The sequence below is a fragment of the Anabas testudineus genome, chromosome 7 (genome assembly GCF_900324465.2).
Source record: "Anabas testudineus chromosome 7, fAnaTes1.2, whole genome shotgun sequence".
Taxonomy (NCBI): domain Eukaryota; kingdom Metazoa; phylum Chordata; class Actinopteri; order Anabantiformes; family Anabantidae; genus Anabas; species Anabas testudineus.
This window is the reverse complement of record NC_046616.1, coordinates 24,982,596-24,998,242: the sequence shown is the minus strand read 5'-3', so window position 1 is coordinate 24,998,242 and position 15,647 is coordinate 24,982,596. Positions and strand designations below refer to the sequence as shown.

General features: G+C 37.6%; 1 protein-coding gene across 1 annotated transcript in view; it reads right to left on the bottom strand.

The window, feature by feature from the left end:
* Positions 1 to 3,526: 3,526 nt before the first annotated feature.
* Positions 3,527 to 15,647, bottom strand: part of LOC113167623 (ephrin type-B receptor 2-like) — a 31,123-nt gene continuing 19,002 nt past the window's right edge. The window contains exons 4-16 of the mRNA XM_026368400.1: positions 13,700 to 13,855; positions 12,281 to 12,616; positions 11,658 to 11,782; positions 11,349 to 11,511; positions 10,547 to 10,655; positions 9,752 to 9,816; positions 9,472 to 9,594; positions 8,985 to 9,232; positions 7,585 to 7,800; positions 7,065 to 7,214; positions 6,160 to 6,353; positions 5,902 to 6,057; positions 3,527 to 4,587 (exon numbers count right to left, since the gene is read on the bottom strand). Of these exons, the coding sequence (XP_026224185.1) occupies positions 4,479 to 4,587; positions 5,902 to 6,057; positions 6,160 to 6,353; positions 7,065 to 7,214; positions 7,585 to 7,800; positions 8,985 to 9,232; positions 9,472 to 9,594; positions 9,752 to 9,816; positions 10,547 to 10,655; positions 11,349 to 11,511; positions 11,658 to 11,782; positions 12,281 to 12,616; positions 13,700 to 13,855 (2,150 nt within the window). The 3' untranslated portion in view covers positions 3,527 to 4,478. The remainder of the gene's footprint in view (positions 4,588 to 5,901; positions 6,058 to 6,159; positions 6,354 to 7,064; positions 7,215 to 7,584; positions 7,801 to 8,984; positions 9,233 to 9,471; positions 9,595 to 9,751; positions 9,817 to 10,546; positions 10,656 to 11,348; positions 11,512 to 11,657; positions 11,783 to 12,280; positions 12,617 to 13,699; positions 13,856 to 15,647) is intronic.

Sequence of the window (15,647 nt, the reverse complement as noted above, 5' to 3'; positions counted from 1 at the left end):
TAGTGAGGTCACTTCTAATTTCAGTATTTGTGAATAACCCTACAAACAGAAAAGAGACAGGCAGTCTTTAAAGCTCTGAACTCACCCAGTCACGTAGAAATAAAAACAAATAACATGAAGTGGAAAGACTAGAACACTGTTTTGAGGGGATGTTTCTTGCACTGGTAATTAATGAAAGACTATGTGAAAGGTTTAGCTCTTCATACAATAACCCAGTTATTGAGTGTGAAACTTTGATACTTATTTTGATGCCTTGCCTTAAACAAATGTATTTATTTTGTTCTGCAATGAATGTCACAATGTAAAATCAAATCTTAAACATCCGACATGGTACTGTGATCCAGTGTAATCCATCTTAATGGTAGACATTCATCCAAGCAAAAAGAGGGATCACTGAGGGCCCCACTTAGTTTTCTCCAGGAAATTCTTGTTCTTTAGAGACTCTCACACAGAGGAGATTAAATGACATTTGTAAAACTGTCTCTGAATACATAAAAGAACAATTTCTGGAATGCGTGTGTTTTTATGAAAAGTACTAATTTAAAGAACACAAATACAAAAAAAGGAGCTTGAATGTGCTGCTTGGACCCACTGTGCTAAAATGTGTGAACATACAGTACATACAGTACAGTGTCCTTGTGTATCTGTAAAACGAATGACAATTACAACAATACCACACATAGAGTACATGTATGATAACATATTGGAGATTTGTCCATAAAAATCAGACTGACAACTAGGTAATAGCAGGATGTGAGAGGAAAGCTTTGCTGGAAGAAGTTCAAAATGATAACTGCGGAAGCACCTGTTTTAGACAGCAGTCATATAATGTGAAATAAAAAAACAACAAAAACAAGAAACAAAAATAAATCTAAAATGAATTTTCACTCCAGGATGACCAACACAGAGCAAAACCACATTGTGCTGTATGTGTAGTGTCTCATGCTTTTGCAACAAGTTCGTGTTTCTCAGTCCATGAGCAAATAGTTTATGTTCAAACATAAACATGCACCAGCAAATATTGTACAAATAAAGCACTTCAGTGCATTTTCTCAAACTCTAGCTTAGCTTAGGTCTGACTGTGCACCTGTATGAAATAAAGATGGAGGTTAGAGATCAGGACCAAATTAACAACTACACCTCCACAGCAGTTTCCCACTTTGTTCAGCGGGTTACCCAGTCAGCATGAGAAACGTGACATGAACTATAATAGAAGTGTAATAGGGTCTATTATAACCTGCACTGCATTAAAAGTAAGAAATTCTTTTTTGTTTTTGTACCTGAAAAACTGTGACTTAGTGAGCAGACAATGAGGAAGAACTTACCTCTCCTGATTTTAAGTAGCAGTCAATGCCAGCAGCACACTACTGCTATTGACTGCTAGGAGCATGTAAGCATTAACATCATCAACAAAACATCATCAATTTGATCATTTACAACTGACCAAAGACCTAGTTCAGTGGGTTTTGAAGTTAGTAAGAATCAATTAACATGTCACCAAGTCCACCAAAAGTTAGATAGCAAACATATCTGTTGTAATGCTACAATAGATAGAAGAGGTTTAAATATGTCAGATCTCCTAATACAAAAAAAGAATCAGACCTTATCTGACCCAAGGTGATATTTCACTTTTCTGTACTCTGAAGTATAAATTATTGTCATAAACACATACCTTAAAAAAAGCACAGTCCTATCAAAATTCACATTTCTAAAAACTGACAAATTAGAGAGTTTCTTTCTGTTTCTAATCCCTGCCCAATGTGGTCCTGAAAGTCAGATTCTCACATCAGCTGGACTATTTTATACCATAGATGGATTAAATATGGACATATAATCACAGCAGAGCTGGAGGATGTCAGTTGTCAGAGCTTGCATGACCTGTGGTCTGTATTATGTGGTTCATCTGTGCACTCATACTGTACAACAGACATGATCACTCCCACCCATGTGGGTACTGCAACACACTTGAACCTCTGAAAGAGAGGCCATGGCAGCAATGCTTTATGGAGCTACTCTTTAAGTCACCCAAATTTAGTCTTAAAACACTATTACTATTACTAACACTATTATTACACTTTACTATAGAAGTGCATCAAATTCAACATTATAGATAAATGGAGATGTTAACTTGTATCATGTATCTAATACTGGAGAGCAGATACATTTGTGCATTTTAAACCACTCACTGAGCTTTTAATACACTCTGGGCGTCTATCATTTTGTTGGTGGGTGCTTTGCGGATGATCTGCTATGAAAAATGTATGTACTTTTATTTATCTCGGACTGTGCCAGTTTAGTCTTTCGTCTCCTTTGGTCAGACTATCTTTCTGACACTCTAGTGTTTAAGCTGTTGTAAAAATGCAATTTCTCCATTGTGGGACTAATAAAGGTTTTCTTATCTTGGAGGCCGCCGTATTTTAGTCGAGAGTTTGTTGCACATGTAAAACAAAAAATCTTTTGCTCCAATAGCTTGCGGGAAACCAGCAACCACATAAAATCCACATTTGGAGTCATTCCGTAGACCCTGAGTATCTTGAAACTCTATGTAACATCCCATCCTAGAGAACAAGGACTTTATGACTTGGCACAACACACATGAAAACCTATCATGGGAGACCCCAGAATAGTTGCAGCAATGGCTACAATACTTACCATACAATAATTTACATGGTGTGGCCTCTTTTTTCCAGAAGGGCACACACAGCTTTAGCTAAATGCTACACAGATGCCTTGCTTTTGAGCTTTGAGCAATGAGTTAAACTGACACTTATAGGGCCCATATTATGCAAAATCCATCATATGAGACAGGTGAGGTCAGACTTATTAATGGTGTTGTCTCACTACTTATTTTAACATTCAGTGTTTGTGAACTGAGGAAAAAAAATTTTTTTCTTTTGAATAGCATGCTGACAGTAAGCAAGATGGCCTACAGACAAAATAGTACTTTACACTTTAAAATAATTTAATGCTACAGTATTATGTACTATAGATGATGCACTCTGCATGGCTTTGCATTTGTATATTGAGAAACATTATTCTTAATTTTGTAAATACTTCAACAAAGTGGTAAATCTTGCTCCATTCTTACTTCTGAAATACTCAGAATACACTACCCTTTCTTTTTATAAAACACTGAAGAACTGAGAATATTTTGTCGTATGTCTTTTGTCAAACTCGGGCTCCGTAGACCGTAAGACATGAAACACTGTACAGTTTTTCAAGTTGATTATGTGCTACTTTAAATGTTTAAATGTTTCAGACTTGATGTGCAGTTAGCTTGTTGTTCTTTTCTAAAGTGAAGCCAAACTTTTAAGCATTTACTGCACTTCATCTTTCACATACTGTTGTAACTTATAACGTCTGCCACACATGTTAGCCCGTAAACAAATTACATACACAGCATTGGTTCTGCGTTTCGGGACCATTAACAGAACTGAAATTCAGTTTTTGCTGCGGGTACACGGTACTTTCCATTCTGAATATAATTCTTATTTGGAACTGAGTTTCTGTTCCCAATTCTAATACGTTTTTTTTTTTTTTTTTTAGAATTCTCAGTTTCAGCATTTATTATGTTGTCTTTGTACTATTTTCCATCACATAGGCTTTAAATTATTTACAAATCATTGCATCATCACATTTTTTTATACAGCATCACAACTTTTTTAGAAACAGGGTTGTATTTTAATCTGCAAGACCAGCATCACTGCTTGATAGAGTTAACAGAAAAAGTATGGTGCCAGGAAGCATTTGTAAATGTGCTCCAATTGATTTTACCAGCTTGCATTTTTCAGTTGCCATTTAGTGGAATCCTAAAGCACATTAAGACCATCTAATTGCGTTAATTGGTGTTAATGGAGGGTCAGCATGGGCAGTCTTTCTGCCCCATACCCAGAAAACTGTGATACACTCTGCTTTTACATACACTCAAGTAACCAGGTTACAGTCGACTTTCTAGAGTAATATATGTATAATAGTAACTTGGTTTCCTGAGTGCCTGTTAACGTCTTTCCCTATTTCTCTGGAAATCTGGTTACTTCAGTACATGTAAATGCAGTCTTACAATTTCCATGGGCAGTTTTACAGTTTCACTAATTAGCCAGTTTAAGTAACTGATTTCTTACTAAATGATTTAACTGGGTGGTAAATATACTCTGTTATAATTGAAACGAATAAATCCAGCCAACAAGGTCTTGCATTATATAGACATGGACTGAGCAGTAAGTTGTCTGGGTGGCTGTGCTTATGTAAACAATAATATCATCCTCCCCCTGAGAGTGATCGTTACCTAAACATACAGCAGTTTTAAGAAATCAGTGCTGTACTGCAGACTGGTGGAATCTTCTAGTGGGAGATTAGAGGGAGTAAAAGTGAACTGAGGTTGGATTGAAGTCATAGTCTATCTGAGGACATCAGCTCTCCTCACAGGATGCAGGGTTGGTGCTGGCACATTTCCTACAGTGCACACAGCCTGTGGGAGATCACACCTCGACCGAAGTGATCTGGTTCATCTGGGCCCTCATGGATTGGATGCTGTTGAGGATCTTCTTCTGGTGGCCGGCCAGTGTCACTCCCACCCTGAGGATGTCCCTGTAGAGAAACCATTTGTCAGTTTGACCTTGGTATACCACTAGACTAAGACCTTGTTTTGTCAGGATGCTGAAACGCAAACCTAAATGGCAATTCTGGTGCTCTCTGATTTTGTTGTAGGCAGCAAAGCAGTGTCTTTTGCCACTCTGAGTCATAGCCCTTGAATAAATCTTAGTATTGATTATGGTGTAGTTTTATTAATCTTTTTAGAAAACTGTAGGACTTCAACTGGTTTGAGGATAAGAAAGACATGCTGATGATAGTCAAGCTGCAGGAGTAAAATTAAATCTTGATGGATGACTTGAATGATATATTTTCTCTGCAGTACATTAACATTTAGTCATTTGGCACATGCTTCTAGGGTAAGCATAAGGAGGTCTTGCCTAAGCACCCCTACTGGAGATAGGCAACACCCAGGATATGAATCTCGATCTCCCACATAGAGGGCAGCTTTGTAGCTAAAACTACATTATCCAGCCGCTTAAAGGTATGCTTATTTGTTTCTGGTTAAGCTGGAATTATCTTTACAATGTTACATATACCAACATAAATTTAGATGCAGCTAATTGCTTCTATGACTGCCTACTGAAGTATATGTTATTATTTGACTATTGAGTCCAAGTTTTCTAAAATACACGACTATGGTTGGAGCAATGAGCTAATGGTATGTTGGCAGATGCAGATAACATGCTGACTGTGTATAGCAAAGTTATTAAAGTGTTATTAAGTCATTTCAAGCACTATTAATGCACAAAAACAAATTAGGCTCAATATGCCATTAAGTTGGCATGCAAAAATCAATTAGACTCTAGAATAGACTCTCCTCTCTATACACTTTGTAGACTGTATGTTTAATTGGGCCCATGTTTGATTTACCACACTTTGAGTCATATGGTATGACTTCAGTAGATATACTTTAGGCTTTTTTCTTTTTTTTTTCTTACCATGGGTCATAACATTTCAAGTTATAGTATAAAGCTTTGAAGTATACCTGAGTAATAAAACAATTACTTATTTTACAGTTTCACATTAATTAAAAAGAATATTTGCATCATACTGCAGGCAGCTCCTTTAAGACATTGTCTGCACTGCAAGCCACTTCAAAGTATTTTTGCAGTGGGTTTTTACTAGTATTAATATTGTGTATAACTTACAGTATAATGATTTTTAGATACAATTACAAACCATTACAAACTAGTCATTTGTACATCTTTATATGGTTTACATAACAACAAGCTAACTATGATCATGATCATGATCATAGGATCATATCTGTCCTCATAGTGTGGATAGTTGTGAAGTAATGTAACATACTCCATGGTCATTTGAGACACCACATCAAAGCTGGTGAAGCCTTCATTGGCAAAGTTCTCCTTGTACTGCCCCATCTTAATGGCATCCAGCCACTCATCCACTGTGCTGAAAGAAGAGAAATCTGGAGTGCTGCGGTCCAGTAGAGGTAAGTGAACACTGGTGGACAGAAAAAAGACAGAGGAGGATCATAGTAGCCTGTGAGACAGCTGAATTGTGTGGGGTGATAATCAAAAGTGCTGAAAGTGTTTCCTGCCTCACCTTGATGATAGAGGTGTCATGGCTTTGAGGCTGCTGGGGTTGCGGATCATCTTGTCCAAGGTGCTGACGATCTGGCTAAATTTGGGCCGGTTGTTGCGGTCTTTCTGCCAGCAGTCCAGCATCAGCTGATGCAGTGCACTGGGACAATCCATGGGGGGAGGCAACCTGTAGTCCTGTTCTATGGCATTGATAACCTATTGGAATTTACATGAAAACTAATGCTGATTCTCTGAGAACATGATTAGAACACAGTAGAACGTGACTCATTAGAACATATTTTTCAAGCAGAGAAAAAAACAGATAAGGTATACTAGAACACTCTGGTTTCACATTTATTTATCTATTTATTTTATACTTAGAATTGATTTTTGTGTTTTTTGCAAAAATGAAGTGACTGGGATCTCTGCGTTTGTGAAAGGACTTTTGGTGGCAACAGCTAGCCTGCAAAACACAGGCCTAATCCCAGAAGGAATCCTGAAATTTACCAGGAGCTGAGGAGGTGGAGACAGTGTCTGTGCAAAATGGACAAATCATCTGTGCTGGACCAAGGAGCTGAACAGGACATGGCTGAATGAACTCAGGACAACTTTTAGTTGTTGAGGATGAACAGACAAACAAGGTTCGCCTGTCATCAGACTTCTTTTTGTTTCAACCACGCCCAAAAAACTCAGGTCACCTGGATAACCTCAGACTGATGTAAACAGGCCTAGTATGCTTCTAAATAACACTTACAATTGAATTCTACTGAGACTAAGCAGAATTACAAAACCCCACTCTATTCTGCAAAACCCCTTAATGTATAACCTCTGAATAATTTTACGAAAAACTGCATACAGTTCCATACTTTACCACCACATTTAATGCATCAAAATAGAATGCTGACTGTTCTGCCGGACTTTACCCACATCTTGATTGCTCATGTCCCAGTAGGGTCTTTCTCCATATGACATCACCTCCCACATGACTATGCCATAGCTCCAGCAATCACTGGACGAGGTGAACTTCCTGTATTGAATGGCCTCTGGAGCTGTCCACCGGATAGGAATCTTTCCTCCCTGAAAAAAAGTATGGAGCTTCCAGCAACAGTGGCACACAGTCTCCACCCTAAATGACTATAATACTGTAGGTGGTTTGCTCCCTCCCATCTGATATGGGAAGTCTTTTAGTTTACTGTTACTATAGCATATTAGCTATGGTTTTGGTAACAACAACAACACAAATAACAGCACACCTGTGTAACTGAGTTCACCTGGTGTTAATATTGCAAATATAGGAATATTGCAAAAAACTAAATAAAACAAAACAAAACAAGCAAACCAACAAAAAAACAGACTCTGAGCAACATTGCTTAAGTGCTGCATTTGCAGGCTTTAAGCCTGCAGGAAAATAGGGTCATAAGTGACTCTGAGTGTGATGAAAACTTACCAAAGCACTGGTATAGGTGGGGTCTGAAGTATCATCCTCAAGGAAGCGTGACAGGCCAAAGTCTGACACTTTGCACACCAAGTTGCTGTTGACCAGAATGTTCCTAGCTGCCAGGTCTCGATGGACATAGTTCATGTCACACAGGTACTTCATTCCTGCTGCTATGCCGCGCAGCATTCCTACCAGCTGGATCATTGTGAATTGCCCATCATTTTGCTTAGTAAAAAAACAACAAAATCAAATTAGTGTTTTGTAAAGTGCAAACGACTGAAGACTGGTAAAAATAGAACTGCAGTGTGAATACATTTCAACAAATGACCATGTGTCGTTGCTTGCTTGTTTTCAGATCCAGCTTACCTCCTCTCTTGTCTGCTCTGTAGTCAACAACATTGGTTGTTAAGGCAATTCCATTAACTGCTTTTGTTTTACTAGTTACTGTTCAATGGATATCCAAAAAGAAATAATTAGAAATAGAGATATTTATTTAACATACTGTAGAGATATGTTCCATTTATTTTGTCCAAAACCCCTTTTCCTCTAAATTTCGACAAAATTTGCTGTGATTATTTGTAGAAGATGTCCTTTACTGAGCTTTCCTCTCACACTGTGAAGACTCCATACTAAGACTAGTGGTAAACCTGGTGGTCGGTCATGAAGATGCAGTGGAACTACATACAGCACTTTGAGCTGGGGAATCATAGGCTACTGTGGGTTAAAGGAAATATTGAGGTTGGTACTAAAGTTGGCACTGCTGGTGAAAATGATCCTGATGTCAGAGTATAATAACAGAATGTTTAACTTACAGCTATTAGCCCAGCAGAACACAGGTCTGATGCCAGGAAGAAGACCTAAAATCCACCAAGAGCTGAAAAGGTGGAGGTGTGAAGAGGTGCTGAGAAAAGCTGGTATGAGTCATCTGCACTGATTGTGGACAAGACTGGACATGGCTGAATAAACTCAGACTTAAGGACACCTGTTAACTTAGTGCTGTAGCTTCCCACAAACTTTATCTGCTATATCTCACCTCTCTACTTGTATTTTATTACTACGCTATTGATTTACTCTGTATTTATTTTTACTATATTTGAGTAGTCTACATTAGTTCTGTTTTTAACTTTTAATGTCAGGGTGACTCTGCTGCTTAGACGTGTATTTCCTCTTTGGGGGAAGGATAAAGTATCTTATCTTATTATAATTATAGTTATAATTTGTTACATGGCAATGACAATTGCAATATCAGTGATCTAAGTGACCCTATAATGACTATAAGGTGGTAAGATATCCACTGACCTGAGATTTATGTATAGTTATACACTGAAAACCATTAGCTACAATGCATGTAGGTTGGTCATGTTAAGTGATTGAGAGACAACTTTGTCATTGATCAGTTTGTTTATTACCCTGAGAAAAGAGTCAAGGGATCCATTTTCCATAAACTCGGTTATGATCATCACAGGGCTACTCTTGGTCACCACCCCCTCCAGGTGGATGATGTTAGGATGGTCAAACTGACCCATAATTGATGCTTCACTAAGGAAGTCCCGCCTCTGTCGTTCAGTGTATCCTGCCTTCAGCGTTTTAATTGCCACAAGTATCTCTCTCTTCCCAGGCTGTCGGAGGTTGCCACTGCACACCTCACCAAACTCACCTGACAAGTAGATAGGAGCAGTGAATGGCAGGTAAATGGCATTTTAAAAAAGCACAGTTAAACACACCACGTCTTAATCTAAACATTGTACTGGTGCTGGTGTAGTAAATCCTGAGTTCTCTCACAAGACAACTGAAGAACCCCAGTAAAGTCCAGTAAAACCTTTCCTGCTGAAAATATTTGTTCAGCCCTCATCTGTCTTTTCTACGACCCAACATCATTTCCTTTGTTTCTTTTACCTGCACCAATCACTTGTTCAATCTTGACGCAGGAAATGTCGATCTCCTTGGCAAACTCTCTCACTGCTTCATTAGGGTCTTCATATGTGAAAGGGTCAATATAGATCTTCATTCCTGGAGACACTTCAACAGAGAGATAGAAATGACCGTAACAGCTATACACACAAATCTCCAACATAACTCCAAGAAATAAAACCTCTGGTTTTTTTTTTACATATGTCCTAATAAATATGTCCTATAACACAAAAAATGCATTCATCGTTGTTAATTAAGTACTCACTGTGACCACTGGTATAATGTTGAGCTTTATCTGTGCACTCTGATTCTGTTCTGTCTGAATTTCTCCTGCTGGAGAAAAACACATATAGGCTTCCATGTCAACAGATCCAAGCTGAGCAATGGAAATAAAAGCTATGAAGTGGACTTTGAGTTGGGACTGTTTTGTCAAAATCCAGATTGTTAGTTAGGTAAACGCAACGTGTAAAACCAAAGTAACACCAAAATAGCAATGTGCAATTTTATTTCAAATAGAGATATAAAAGAGCACTCTATGTTATTGCCATGAATTTGTAAGAGATGTGCAGATAAACAGATATTTTTTCAAGAGTTGGAGTGCAGAGGTTTCTTATCCATGTCCATCCATCATTCTAACAGCTTTTTCCTTTTAAGGATCACAGGGGTGCTAGAGCCAATCTCAGGTGAAACTGCACAAGAGGCAGGTTACAGAAGAGTCTGGGATCTTCAGGTAACTCCACAGATGTTCTATGGGATTTAAGTCTAGGCTTTGTTTGGGACATTTAAGGACAATCTGAACCTTGCTGAAGACATGCCAGAATTAGTTTGGCTGTTTGCTTCATTATGCTGATTGTGCTGGGGTCAGGTTTTACAAGTTTTTTTCAAGCACTTCTCTTTATTGGGTTGGAACTTTCAACTCTAAGCACTTCACCTGGCCCTGACAATCAAGTGCTGTTTGATAGCTAACAATAGAAATAAGCCTCCTTAAGTGATATTTTTTAACCCTTGTGTTTAGTACTTTGAGGGAAACACTTCATGGCCTGTAACATTACTGACTCACCTGCAGCAGACAAGTATGAAGACAGTGATGGCAATGATGAAGACCACCCCTGCGGCAGCTGAACCAATGATGAGCGGCAGTCTCTCTTGGATATTGGAGTCATATTCTTCTACATGGCAAAACAGAAACCAAGACGTGAATAAGCTTCAAATTCAGACTTTAGCAATACCAATCTACAGTAAAAAATAACTTTTCAACCAATCTTTACAGAAATGCTGATTATAGAAGTATTTTATCCTGCTCTCTATTTCCAGTTTAGTTTATCTCATAAACAGCGGTTTTCATGGTTTCAACACTGTTTTGCATTTGTCCATCAAGGTAGTAGGGTTATAATGACAGTTCCTATGGTACCAAATACTGACCTTTTTAGATTTAAACTGATACTAAAGGTATGTCCAGGATGGACCTGCCATCAAGACAGCAAACAAAAATTATTATCATTATAGTTGAAAATATCATGTTTGCTTGACTTTATGCATAAAAACTGAGTTATGATTAGGTACTAAAAACTTTAGAGGTAAGTATAAAATAAATATATTTTAATATTTTAATATATATATATATATATATATATATATATATATATATATATATATACACATATACATATTAAAATATGTCTCACACTGGACTTCAACTTCACTCTCCTGTGGGAAAGTCCAACGTCTAAAATTTATTGTAGTTTTACTTCTGAAACCAGGGTCATGTGGGCCTCATTCCGTGTTGCAACTCTATTAGGAAGTCCTCAGGGCAAACATACATGTAAATTCAGCTGGCCAGTACATCTGTTTGTCAATCTTACCTTCAGTCATAGTTTGGAAGTACATTTTGCCACTAAAGCGCCCAAACCCAGCAACAGTTCGAGCCCGAACCAGAAAGACGTAGATTGTTCCAGCTTTCAAGCCTCGTATTACAGCAGTATTGGTCTGACTCCTTGTTATAGAAGAGTTCCATTCTGCCTGGTTCTGAAACACACGACAAAGACATTACAAAAGGAATAACTTTAAACTATACAGTATATAAAGTAGCAGATTGTCAAGCTAGGAGTCATAAAGTGTGTATGAGCTGTTGTGGAACAAACTGGACGCCTATATTTTTTATTATCATGTACCTTCTCATAGTACTGCAGTTCATAGTCCAGTATAACTCCGTTGGGCTGATCAGGCTGGGACCAGGACAAAGTAATGCTGTTAGGTGTTCTGCTGACCTGGTGGATGATGGTGACTGCTGATGGTGCTGATAACAAAACAAAGAGAGAGGCTGTTGGGAAAATATTGTCAGGCTATCCATCTATTTTCTTAACCGCTTGTCTTCTTACTGGTTGTGGGAGTGCTGGAGTAGGCTCCAGCGCTCCCAATTGACAGCTGGGGTAGGTCCCAGCTGTCAATTGGAAGATAGGTCACCAGTCCATCACAGGGCTGACATACAGAGACAACCACTCACACCTATGGACAACTGACCAATTAACCAAACCTAAAATGTATGCCTTTGGACATTGGGGGAAAGCCAGAGTACATGAGAAAAACATGCAAACTCCACCGTGAGGTGACAGAGCTAACCGCTACACTACTGTGCCCCCACTGACAGGCTACTGAGAGTTAAATTACTACTGAAATCATATAAAAAATGGCCCTGCTCATGATGGCTCATCAAATCACTGAGCAGTTATTAAAATGAAGTTAACTTAAAGTAACCCCCTAACACAACTATAAAATGTTGGGTATCCATACGTACCAGCCTGGTTGGTGGTGATGTTAACAGATGTGTACTGTGGTGAATAAGGACTCTGGTCAGAAACTCCATTGACAGCCTGTATTTCAAATGTGTACTGGGTGTGGGCCAAAAGGTCACTGATTTGGACACGGGTGTCGGTCAGTCCCAGCTGACGTGGAACAAACTGCACATTGTCTCCACATCGGGTGCAGCCCCCCCGCCCACTGCCACAACTTTTACATATGATGTTGTATACGACATCCTCTCGACCACCAGACTCCTGTGGTGGACTCCACTCCAACCTCAGAGACGTCTCATTTACTATAGAGATGACATTTTGTGGAGCTGATGAAACAGCTGGAAGACATCAGGAGAAAAGGAAATAATACATTTGATGTACTTTACTTCAAATCTGCTATGCTGTAGTAAGCAGGCTTTTGCATTATTATGAATTTTTGTTCATTCATCTCAACTTTCTCTCTCTACAGCTGACTGCCTCTGCTAGGATTATTTTCAAACCATGTAATTTAACTAATTATGTAAATACAGTGTAATAAATGCACAAACACCTACCCCACCTTACAAAAAAAATGGCATAATGTGTATTGTGTATAATGCAATGATTTGCAAATAATTTAAAACAGTTTGAAAGTGCTACAAAAACAATACAACAAAGTGATCCAGTGGCCAAATTAATGTTTACAATTAATAATTATTTGTTGTTCACATGTTTAGTTTGTGTGTTTAAATCACAAGTTATTTTACCATGATAACAAACTCAGTAACTACACTGTAAAACAGAAAAATTTGAGAAAAGTTACAATTTTGAGGCCTACTTACTGCACTAGATTTTTGAATTTTGAACTCAAATTGCTATGTGTTGAAGAAAATCCCCCAGAGTTTAATTTATCTTTTAAACGTCTAATAAAAGTTTAAGTTTATCTATTGTTAAGCAAATGTAGGTTTGATATAAATATATATAATATAAGATAGCTAAACCTCTCAATCGTTTATTTTAAACATGAAAAAATGTTAATTTAATGTAAAAATTTAACTTGCTTCCTCAGTTAATTTGAAGAAAACTTCAAACTAATTCAAACAGCAATGGTAGCCTACTGCAGCTAACACAATGAACTGGCTTGTGTTTGTGCCTATATTTACCAAACAAGTACAAAACAATCATATTAAGCTGCATCTAGACTAAAAGTTTATTATATCAGTTTTTAAAATTTACATGCAGATCTGATGATCAGCATCAGCACCTGCCTGTCACCACCAACCTGTTCTTATTACCAGGCATTTCTCACACATATCCCTCTAGTATCTGTATACCAATGCACTGGGTTTTCACTTGACTCCTGGCTTTTAAAAAATAAAATAATACGAGTTGCTGTTTGCAGCAGGTACTGTACACTACTGTGATTGTTGCTGTATACATACTGGTACAGGGCATCTGTGGAGGGTCAGAGTCAGTGCGGTAGTAGTTGTTGCGACAGACACAATTAGTTGCTCCTTCGCTGGTAGTTCGGCTGTTGATTGGGCACTGCAAACACTTGTGGTCTCCCTGTATGGCCTTAAAGAAGCCTAATTTACATGCTTTAATAGTGATATACAGCAGCAGATCAGATGAAGGGTGCAGAGAAAAGAGGGACACAAAAAAGAGGAAACAGGAACAATATGCTTAGAAAGAAAACATATGGTATACTGTACAAGAGAATATTATAGTATATTATAAACTAGTATTATTATCTACTAATACAATTGGTTGTATTATAAAAAACGATCTCATCTCTTTCATCTATATTTCTTTCCCTAAAGAGCTTATTTGTAACCATGATAACCACATCTGTATCCCAGTGAAGGTAAGTTCAAAAGACGCTGGGCAGAGGAGATTGTTGAAGAATACTCAAAATGACTGCCACTGCAAGTTGTATGTGATAATAAAAAAAGTCTACCACAGCATTTAAAACAAGATAATGCATTGAATGGATTGCATTAGACTACACTATAATGGTAGTATAAGTAGTACAGTTCCTAATAACAAAATGTAAATAACTGATAACTGCACTATGTGCATACCTTCTTACAAAGGAATTAGATTAAATAAAATACTCATACTTAAGCCCAATTAAAGCTTATCTTATCTCAGGATAGGCACACCAGCTTTGAATCACTCCTTTTATTATTCATCCTTTTATATTTCATATTCATTCATCTTTAATGTGTCTGTATCTGCCTCCTCTGCATACGTGACTTAATTTTTAACCATAAATAATGTATGTTAAAATCTACAATAAATTTATAATCTGCACAATTTACTTATCACCAGTTGCACTTATAAGAAGCAATACTACTGTTTAGCTTCCTTCATTTTAATGATGTATGTTTTAGGGGTTTCTGATTTCATGCTGCCTTTTGCACATCCCGTAAGTTAACAAACCAACCTCATCTCGAATGTGGTGTTTTTTTAGGTTAAGAATTAAGAATTAAATTATACCTGTACTTTTGCTTCTCAGCCAAACAGCAAATCTACTATGCATTCTAGTAAACAAAACAGTTAAGGTTCCAACAGTGAACGGGCCTCAGCCCATGCACAAGACATATGTGCTTTGCTTGGACTTAAGCTATGCTTTTACAGAGCCTGAGTGATGTCTAAATATTAAGAGTAGTGCAATTAGTATATGTATTTTGAGTCTGTACTATTACATATGTATTACCATACATTGTATGCATGACACACTAAAAGCCTGTGTTTTACATTAGCAATCTCTTTGCATCACTGTATACTATATTTTGAGGACTAATTTATTGTCATGTAAGATAATGCTTATCTGCTCTTGGTCTGCTCTGGCTGAATTGCTTTCACCCATAAGAAAAAAAAGTCTGAATTCCATATCACTCAATTGGACAACAAGGACGCTCTTAAGTTGCTGCACCACAGTGTGCAAGGTTTGTCCCTTTCTGTGGTCACCAACTTTACACTTTTTCAAACCTCATTTAAATCAGTTATAACAGACAAATGCAGCTAGATCTAGGCAAACAGCAGCATTGCCAAAAAAAATTCACAAAACACAGATCAGAACTGGATAATAAAACAAAGCTGGACCATAAAATATGACCCTAACTATAAACTCCCAGACTGCTTGTTGCTGCTGTGATTCCTGATCAAAACAGAGCTAGATAAAGTAGCCATGCAGCAAATTTTACTACTAAAAATTAACACTTTATGGTTGGGTTCAGGTGCTTGACTTGCTGCTGTAATGAGCAGCTTCTTGGATTTCACACATGTTGTCTTTGTAATTGATGTTGGTTATTCTTGTACATGTGTGGACTATATTCATCCACAGTTTAACTAATACTGATAAATAAATATTGATAACAATAAACG